This window comes from Aquarana catesbeiana, linkage group LG03 (genome assembly GCF_042186555.1).
Source record: "Aquarana catesbeiana isolate 2022-GZ linkage group LG03, ASM4218655v1, whole genome shotgun sequence".
NCBI classification, from domain to species: domain Eukaryota; kingdom Metazoa; phylum Chordata; class Amphibia; order Anura; family Ranidae; genus Aquarana; species Aquarana catesbeiana.
This window is the reverse complement of record NC_133326.1, coordinates 666,756,412-666,766,875: the sequence shown is the minus strand read 5'-3', so window position 1 is coordinate 666,766,875 and position 10,464 is coordinate 666,756,412. Positions and strand designations below refer to the sequence as shown.

Below are 10,464 nucleotides of genomic sequence, written 5' to 3'. Positions count from 1 at the left end.
ACCCTTTCTTCGGCTGCTAGCGGAGGTTAAAAGTGCCCCGCTAATGGCCGAATAGCGCCGCTATGACAACGGTAAAGTGCCGCTAAAACTAACGGCGCTTTACCGCTGAAGCTCGCACCGCCCCATTGTTAAATGGGGTCTTTAAGTTTGTAAAAACACACCGTATTTGCTTCTCATGTGCTCAATCTCTTTTTGCTTTCCAGAGTTCCCTCAGACAGATGTGCCTGTTGACACAAATCTCATACAATTCGAAACAAAGTAAGTTCACACTTTACTGGTTCATGTTCTCAGTGGTGTCACCGGTTTTACAGGCTGGAAAGAAATCAGTGGGGCCTCCAGACCAGAGATTGACTTGGCTTTGTACCAAATATTGCCGAGCTTTGCCCAGAGATGACTAAAGGGACATACTATAACCATACAGATAACGGAGGAGCTAAAGGAATAAAAAGAAGTGCTCCAACCTAATCAGTGTGTAGCTCAGTAAAAATTAATAACTCATTCTACCACATACACCCAAAAAAGGGAGTTATTTCCTCATTTCAGGACAGTGGACAGAGCCTTGCAAATCATTACTTTCCTGTCGCATCATGGCAGCATACACGTTGGGTTGTGACTCCGCCTCCACAACCTGATAGGACCACATAGCTATAAATTAGAGAGTAGACACCTGCCCCAGTATTCTCTTATTTTTCCTCACCTGTCAGGACGCACGGATCAGCACCCCCTTACCGCTTCGCCCCAGCCAGGTTCTAGCCTCTCCTGGGTGGAAGTCCTTCTTGTACAGCCTCTAAACGAGCTAAATGAAAGGAGCCCCACTCTGGTGGTCTCAGGGGCACTCATCTCAACTCAAACTGTTTGCCAGAAGACAAGCCTTAAACAGGCTTCAAGTGCAACAGCCCACAAAAGCCTTAAACAGGCTTGCTGGAGGATTGGCCAGGGAACCCTCAGTATGGCCTCGGAAAATAAGCCTTAAACAGGCTTAATTGTGTGCAGCGGTCTCCATTCCCCCCCTCTTCCTCCCCCCCCCCCTCTCTGACATACCGTGGGTGTTCTGCTGGGCTCTGTGGTCCATGCAGTGCTATGTGGGACCGCCGAGCGTTCTCGGCGTCCTCGCGCATGCGCAGTACGGCTCTTTGGGCGCTTCTATGCTATTTGCCAGTCTCCAAGATGGCGCCGGGCGCCTCGCGGCGCTACTGCGCATGCGCGAGCGTCCGACGCCAATGGCGGCAGATTTAAAAACCACAGCATTGCTGTGGAGGCTGCTGATGGTTGCTGCATGCTACAGACGCCTGCTCTGCGAACCATAGCAAAGAAAAACGCTCTACAAAGGTGGGTCTCTCCCCCCAACCCCCCCCCCCCCTCCCCCCCCTCCTGTCCAGGTCTGGGTCAGTCTCTACATTTGCTGCTTGTCTTTTCCTTGCAGGTTTCCAACCCACTTACCATGGAGACCGCTGCCCCAGCAGATCACCGCCAGCCTACTAGGTAAAGGGGGGGAAGAAGAGGGTAAGTAGTGAAGATTGAAAAAGAGAGCACTTCTAACGCTACCTAAATTGGTCAGCCCTACCAGGTCCTCAGGAACGTCTGCGTCAAGACATAGAGAGTCCTCACGCAGGAGAAGTCGCTCCAGACATAGACGGAGCCGCTCCTACCATAGGAGAAGCCGCTCAAGAGGAAGCCGCTCCAGATCGCATTCTCGGCATGGTCGATCCCGCCACAGAAGGTCGTCCTCACGCAAGCACCGCTCCCCTGCACGCCATTCCCGTCCCGCCGGGAACGCATGCTGGATTTGTGGTACAGCGGCTCTTCCGGATAAGCTGGTTTGTCAGAGATGCCTGGAAGAGGCCACAAGAGAGAGAGCCTCAGAAGTTGGGGACTCAGCCCCTCAGGCCTCAATACCAGATGTGGATCTCTCCACCATTACCTCTCCAGCCCGGGCCAGCACATCAAAGGAGCAAGACTCCCTATCTGATAATGAAGGCCTGGAGGTGTCGGCCGGATGCGACTTTGGCCTTATAGAGCCGTTTGTTAAATCGGTCAAGGAGGCAATAGGATGGGAGGAACCCCAGGAAGTCCAGCCAAAGCAGAGAAAATATTTTCCTCAGCTTAAAAAGGAACCAGAAACCTTTCCATTCATCGATGAACTGGAAGATTTAATCAAAGAAGAGTGGCAGAGACCGGAGAAGAAATCTAGTCTGAACAACAGACTCCAGAAGCTGTACCCACTCAAGGAGCCTAAAGTGAACCCTCTGGTATCCCCTCCGGTAGTGGACGCATCTTTAATGCGCCTCGCCAGGCATGTTACCCTCCCGCTAGAAGATGTGGTAACGTTTAGAGACGTTCTTGACAGAAAGATCGACACGGATCTTAAGCGGGCTTACCTTTCGGCCGGAGGCGCATGCAGGCCTGCGATAGCACTCGCGGCAGTAGGAAGGGCCATCTTGAGTTGGTCTTCAAGCACGGAAAAGCTGGTATTAGAGGGGGCAGACCAAGAGAAAATAGTGAAGGCATTACAAGAGTTAAGCTTGGCTGGTGATTTCGTGGCTGAGGCCTCAGTTGACACTATCAGGTCTGCATCAAAGTCTATGTTGGCCTCAGTGATGGCCAAAAGAGCTTTGTGGCTGAAGCCCTGGACGGCGGATCCGGCATCCAAGTCTAACTGGTGCCGTATTCCGTTCGACGGTGAGCACCTCTTCGGAACAAAGTTGGATACGGCCATCTCCAAAGTAACGGGTGGAAAATCCGGGCTCATTCCCTCAGATAGGAGGCCCAAACAGAGACCTCCTCCTTTTAAGCGGAATCTCCCAGAAAGGTATAGAGACGCGAAAGCGTACAGACCAGGGAAGGAGTACCGAAGGAACTGGAAGAACCCTCAAACTTCTTTTATGAAATTCCAAAAGCCTAAGACTCCCGCTCCCAGTGACCAGAAGCCTTTTTGAAGGTGCGCCCGTCCGGCCAGCAGTAGTAGGAGCAAGGCTTTCCAGTTTCAAGCTGGTCTGGGCGGGGACCATACACGATACCTGGACCCTGGCCACCGTCAGTTTCGGCCACAGATGGGCCTTCAAAAGTCGACCCCCAAGAGATCAATTCTGTCCAACCCGTATTCCTCCTCCCGGGGAGAAAAGGTTGTCCCTTCTAATTTATGTCCTAGAGCTTCTTCAAAAACGAGCGATAACAGAGGTTCCGCCAGCACAACGAGGCAGGGGATTCTATTCTGCACTATTCCTCGTCAAAAAGAAGTCAGGGGACTTTCGGCCGGTTCTAGACCTGAAGAGACTCAAGTCCATCAGAGTGGAGTCGTTCAGGATGGAAAGCCTGCAGTCTATCCTTCAGGCCATAAACTTAGGAGACTGGATGCTCTCCATAGATCTCCAGGACGCCTACCTACACATACCAATTCACGTGGCATTCCAAAAGTTCCTGCGATTCTCGGTGGGCCAGGAACACTTCCAATTTCGAAGCCTCCCTTTCGGGATCTCTACGGCCCCCAGAACGTTTACAAAGGTTCTGCTTCCAGTAATAGCCTCTTTGAGGGAGAAGGGTCTAAGGGTCCACCATTACCTGGACGACATTCTTCTCCTCTCAAACAGCCAGGAATCACTCGTGCAACATCGCGAGATCTTAGTTTCCACCCTAACGAGTCTGGGTTGGATAATCAACTGGCAGAAGAGCAACATTCAGCCTACCCAGAGGATGGTCTTCCTGGGAGCCGAACTAGACACCCGAGCCAACACGGTAGAACTGCCAAGGGAGAAGTTGTCCCTACTAATTCAGAAAGTGAAAGATGTGGTTCCAGCATCATACTTACCGGCCAGAGCATACCTCAGCCTGCTGGGGTCCCTGTCAGCAACCATTCCAATGGTCAGATGGGCGCAATGGAATACCAGACCTCTGCAAGCCTCCTTCCTGTGCCAGTGGGATGGATGGTCCATGTCCCAATCGATTCGCATCTCAGAAGAAGCCAGATTATCTCTACGGTGGTGGACTCACCCCGACAACCTCAGCAGATGCAAACAGATAGTCATCCTCCATCAGGAGGTGGTAACTTCGGACGCCAGTCTGGAGGGATGGGGGGCACACTACCTACATTATGCAGCTCAGGGCCGCTGGCACTTCAAAACCAGGGATGTAGTGTCAAACGTCCTAGAGATGAAGGCAGCCTTCCAAGCCCTCTTGGCATTCAGCTCACTTCTGAGAGGGAAACAGGTCCTCATCCAAATGGACAACCGAGTGGCTGTGGCCTACATCAACAGGCAGGGGGGTACCAAGAGCATCTCCATGATGCGGGAAGTTGGTCCGGTGATGCGATGGGCTCAACTGAACCTGCGGGACCTGAAGGCGGCCTATATTCCGGGAGTTCAGAACAAACTGGCGGACTCTCTCAGCAGGACATTCGTTTCCAACAACGAGTGGTGTCTAAGCCCACAGGCCTTCGCCCTCATATGCCAGACATGGGGTCATCCAGACATAGACCTCGCAGCAACACCAGAGAACAGGAAATGTCAGAGGTTTCTGTCGAGGAACCCCTTCCCCTCAGTGGAGGGAACGGATTGTCTCCAGCACACCTGGAACTTTCGCCTAGGTTACATTTTTCCACCAACCCCACTGATAGCCAAGTTCCTTCTGAGGCTCAAACATTCAGCAGCTTTAGTTCTGGCCGTGATTCCCTTCTGGCCACGGAGGCCTTGGTTCACCACCCTCCTGCAACTGAGCACAGCGGATCCAATTCCTCTTCCGGTGACAACGGATCTACTAACCCATGGCCAGCTTCTACATCCGAATCCAGAGAGATTGCACCTAGCGGCCTGGAGACTGAAAGGTCTAGGTTCCTAGATCAAGGCTGTTCGCAGAAGGTAGTCGAAACCCTGCTTCTAGCCAGGAAATCTTCCACGAATAACACCTACGACAGAGTCTGGGGAAAGTTCTCTTCCTTTGCTCAGGAACAAGGTTGGGACCCTTCTTCCCAATCAGCAATACAAGTGCTCGAGTTCCTACAGTCAGGCCTAGACAAAGGCCTTAGATCCAGCACCCTGAAAGTCCAAGTCTCTGCCATCTCTGCCCTGACAGGGGTTAGGTGGGCACTTAACCCTCTTGTGGTTCAATTCCAGAAAGCATGCCTGAAGCTAAGGCCTCCCAGAAAGCCTTCATTCCCAACATGGGACCTATCAACTGTCCTTGAAATTCTATCCGGAGAACCATTTTCCCCTCTTGAAGATACCTCCCTCTGGGACCTGACTCTGAAAGTATCATTCCTAATTGCCATCACTTCAGCGAAAAGGGTCTCAGAAATGCAAGCTTTACTGATCAAGGAACCGTACCTGATGGTTTACCCAGACAGGCTAACCCTGAAGCCTTCAGACAGATTTATCCCAAAGGTCTCCTCTTCATTCCACTTTAACCAGGAGATTGACCTCCCGGCTTTGAGCACAGATCAGGGCGTTCCTCATCCCCTGGATGTTAGGGGCAACATTCTGCATTACCTCTCGGTGACCAAGTCATTTAGGAAATGCAAGAACCTTTTAGTCATCCCACATGGGTTCAGGAAGGGCCAGGCAGCTTCTGCCCGTACCATCGCCTCATGGCTCGTGAAAACTATCAAGAAGGCTTACTCCTTAAGCACCTTGCAGATTCCGGAAGATCTTAGAGCGCATTCCACCAGGGCAATGGCTACCTCATGGGCAGCTTACCGTAAAGTTTCAGCGGAAACCATTTGTAGAGCGGCCACTTGGTCTTCGAGAAACACCTTTATTTCCCATTATAAAATAGACGCTGCACGCTTAGCAGCAGTTGAATTTGGGAGGGCCGTCATACAGGCCAATTCTTCTGTTTCTTGTCAATAAATTTGATTTTTGCATTCCCACCCAGTTTGGCGAGTTACTCCCCAACGTGTATGCTGCCATGATGCGACAGGAAAACGGATAATTGTATACTCACCTTTCCGTAATTTTCCTTTCCTGTCGCATCTTCATGGCAGCACACAATCACCCACCCTCTGAGATGACATGTGTATATATTTACAGAGAATACTGGGGCAGGTGTATACTCTCTAATTTATAGCTATATGGTCCTATCAGGTTGTGGAGGCGGAGTCACAACCCAACGTGTATGCTGCCATGAAGATGCGACAGGAAAGGAAAATTACGGAAAGGTGAGTATACAATTTTCCGTTTTATGCCCCATCAGCCAGAGCTGCTGTGTGTGTTTTGTGTTTTTTGTTTTTATTGATTTTCAAATAAAGGTTGTACAAAAAGAGAAAAAACACTCAATACATAAAAAGAAGACATAGATAAACCACTCAATACATAAAAAAATAAAAAAGACAGAAAACTAACAAAACACGTCTTTCGCGTCTCAACAATGCACATCAACCAGAGCTGCTAGTTTATAGTACAATTATATTCTAATACTATACAGCCATTTATTCCAAACTCCATACAGCTGTTTCAGGCTTTTTGACCATTGTCAGTACAGGGTGTGGTAGCTTCATAGAGTAGGGCTAGGGACCCAAATTGTGCAAACAAGACGAAGCTTTCTTAGTAGGATGCCCAACATGCTTGGCAAATTGAGTGTCATGGCAGCACCCCATAAAAAGTGTTAGTGAAATACGATATAGAACTATAGTTTCTGAAATTAAAAAAAAGTCAAAATCAACCTCAAACCGTTATATCTTTAATATGTATCTATAGAATATTTACCTTAAGCCTGTGCCTTGTTTATGTATGCAATGCAATGGGTTCATTTAAAGCTCTGTTCACGTATATGCAAATTGGATGCTTTTTTAAATCGTATCCGATCCGCATGACATGTGAACCAAACCGGCTTTCTATAGAGCCGGTTCACATATCTGCAGTGCGATTTAAGTGCGCATTTAAAGCGTCCTGTGCATTTTATGAGCACTGCGGTGCGGTTCAGATGCGAATTCCAGGCTCATTGCCTTCTATGGGAATGCTTCTGAACCGCACGTCATCAGTTGTGAATACAAATTGAGGAAAAAAACAAAAAACAGCGTGGAGTCCCCTCTAATCCATACCAGCACTTCGGGCCTGGTACGTGTTTTAAGGGGAACCCCACTGCAAAAAAAAAAAAGTGTGGGGTCCCCCCTAAATCCATACCAGACCCTGGAGTCATCAGTTGTTAAAGCGGAGTTCCAACCATTTAAAAGTCAGTGGCTACAAAAAGTGTAGCTGCTGACTTTTAATAAATAGACACTCGCCTGTCCCATGGTCCAGCGATGCAGTTGCCGGAAGCCCCTCTTCTCTCCCCCTTCTCTCTGCGGAGCCGGCATTGCAAGTGTGGGAGCCCAGCTGTGTCTTCACAGCCGGGTGAGCCGCGTTGTGAATGGCCAGGCGATCTTCTGAGACCTTTGACATGTCCTAGAAGATTGCAGGGAGGGAGGGGGAGAGGTGAACTGCTGCTCAGTGCTGTGGCACCAGAAGAGGAAGTGTGAAAACTAGGTACCCACTCCCCCCCCCCAATAAATGACATGCCAAATGTGGCATGTCAGGGGGTCACAAGTACTTAAAGCAGAAGTTCAATTTTTAGGGGGAATTGCGCTTTAAGGACACGGCAGCCGACTTTCTGGCCTGCTCCTTAACAACCAGCTATTGTTAAAGATGCCAGTGGCCGCCCTCTCCAAAATTTGCATCCGAACCATATCTGATATTGCAGCTGAACAGCTGCTTTGGACATTCTCAGTGAAAATGGAGTACAGCCAAACCTCCTTTTGCCCTACTACTACTGTGGGTGACAGTAGTGCACTGCCAGCTGACGTCACACAGCCGGTCCAGGCTCTGGCGAGATCCAGACTTGAATGTCAGGATCCACTCAAATGCCTGACCGGCAGCTGAGCCAGCCGCACACACTGAGCCCCCTCCACAGTGTGGCGCTCCAGTGATCTCTGGAGGGGGAGAACACAAAGCGGTGACTGACAGTCCCCAGCTCTCTACTCACTGAGAACCGAGAGCAGAGCGATCCGCTGCCTTTGATTGCTCAGCTCTTGGTGTAGAGGTGGCGGGGGGACAGATGCAGCATTGGATTAATGCTTCATCCACCTAGGTGAGTATGAATGTTTGTTTTTTTTTTTTGTTTGTTTTTTTTTCTTTCATATCCCGCACTATTTCTCAACACCTCTGGCCCCAGCAGCACATGCTTTTCTTTCCTTGCTTCCCTAAGTCCTGTGTCAGGCAGCCCATACAGTAATCAGTTTTGTTTTTTTTTCCTTCAACCAGCAGCAGTCCTGCTGAGCTATTTTATTCTGACAGCTGGGAGATTTCCACGCTGTCGGAATAGGCAGGGGCGGTGCGGGAGCGGTGTATACAGAGCTCCTCCACCACCCCTGCCCATTGAAATCAAGCGCAGTGGTGCTTTTAACCCTTTATTCAGCCACTATCGTGGGGTTAAATGCGCCCTGCTAGCAGCCGAAAAGCGCTACTATTACAGCAGTAAAGCGCTGCTAATACTAAAACTAGCAGCGCTTTACCACAATAGTCGGCAGCTACGGTATTTTTAGCTGCTGACTTAATTTTTTATTTTTTTTTCCCCCAGGCTGGAACTCCTCTTTTTAAGCACGAGTTACTTTTTCAGCTATGTAAGAGGCTGCTTGTGTTCCTGCCTGTATCAGTCCTAGCACACCACCTTCCCAGCTGCTTATAGGGTTCCATGAATAGGGATGTGTATACATGTGCTTGGCAGCTCTGCTGAGTGCAGTGGAAAGCATATGAATGAATAAGTTCCTGTTTAGATGCTTGCATTGTGCTTGAACAGGTAATGGCTTAACAAATTATGGAGGCGAATCAAAGTACCTGTTACCTTTTTCTAAATGTTTTTTTTTTTTTTTCTGTTCAGTTACCCTCAGGATGACGACATTGTCTTTGAAGATTTCGCGCGTCTAAGACTCAAGGGGTTGCACGATGACAAGGAAGATGATGAAGCATACTGCTAGCCTTGCTTTTAGAGGCTGGGCCCCATTGCCACTGGAGACTCCGCCCCCTTTTCCACAAATGGCTTTCATTCCCTCCCTTTTTTTTTTTTTTTCATTTGAGCGGAGACCTTACACAACTACACACACAATGTGTATCGAAGGAGCAGGAAGCACATACGTGTGTGTATGTACATAGGGACTCGCACAACACAATGGTGGGGACAATAGAGTGTACACATTGCTGCACAGGCACTGTGATGGAGGTTGTGGTACATGTTGGTGTACTCTGTATTGTGATGTCATATCTGTACACCGTCATATACTTGAAAGTCTCTATATATACATTGGAAACGGCAAGCATATGCAGTATGGGGGGGGTTGTACATATGATAGGACCTATAGGAAATATACATGTAGGTTCGGGGGGGGGTAGACATTGTAAATAAGTGGTGATCACACCCAATGTGTCGCAGAATACATACCCAATCATGCATATACGAACACGTGTAACTGTCATCGCTGTGTGCATGAGTGATCTGCACACACAACCTTCACACAGTTTTTAGTGTGTTGATCCATGTGGTTTTTTCAAATTTTTTTTTTTTTGTCAATTTTGTATATCTCCCAAGGCAGATCGGTACACTCATGGCACACCGTATGCTGCACTGCCACCCTGCACTTTCCCCCTGCCCCGCCAATTTTTATTTTTTTTATTTTATGTAGGACATAAACGCTGTGAATAAACAGGAGATGCAGAGGTGTAAGATCAAATCCTCGGGGGATGGATCTCAAGGCCAGTTAATGAGGATAACTCATAACATTGTGATTTTACTGGAGTTTTTAATTTTATTCTTTTATCGATTTTTATTTTTTTAAACCCGACTGAGGGAGACGAAGGTGCGACGCTTCAATTCCTGCTGATAAAGGAGGAGCGCGGGGGGATTGCGTGGTCTCAGGGAGTCTTCGAACTGCCAACATGTCTTGTTCCGCCTTGCAGCAGGACAAGCCTAGATCTGCTGTCACTGGCTCCTCTGAGGAAGCGGCTCATTTTGCTTCTAATATGTGAATTTTCCAGGGTGGGACACTGTCATGTCCTTCTATTCGCACAAACAGGTGACGCACCTGTCCCCTCTCTGTCCCCTCCCAATCTTTTAAATATTTTTTTTTTTTTGCCTTGATTCGTAATATATTTTGTCTTTTTGGATGTAAAATGATCTTTCTGTGTTGTTTTAAAAAGCTCCACAGGTTTTAAAACGCTTTATTTTTTATCTTTTTTTTTTTTTTTTTTGCTACAAATATTAGGATGTGAGGATTAACAATAAAATCTGGTGTATAAATGTGGTCTTTTTTGGTAATCCTCTTTGTGTTACATGCATTTTCTTTGTGATACTTTGCTGCATGGGGCAAGTGTGGCATATTAAGACCCCCCCCACGCTTACTGGGCATTAAGCCTTGGTGCATGATGCTCTGGCGTTTAGCTGCAGGTGAAGGGCATAGGTATCCAGTGCAGCCATTATATCCAAGCTCTAGGAGAGTCTGACAGCTGA

The 10,464-nt window shown here is 48.5% G+C and overlaps 1 protein-coding gene across 1 annotated transcript in view; it reads left to right on the top strand.

Moving 5' to 3' along the window:
* Positions 1-10,258, top strand: part of LOC141133449 (beta-arrestin-2-like) — a 105,256-nt gene extending 94,998 nt beyond the window's left edge. Inside the window, 2 exon segments of the mRNA XM_073622832.1 lie at positions 204-258; positions 8,842-10,258. Of these exon segments, the coding sequence (XP_073478933.1) occupies positions 204-258; positions 8,842-8,938 (152 nt within the window). The 3' untranslated portion in view covers positions 8,939-10,258.
* The last annotated feature ends 206 nt before the right edge of the window (positions 10,259-10,464 follow it).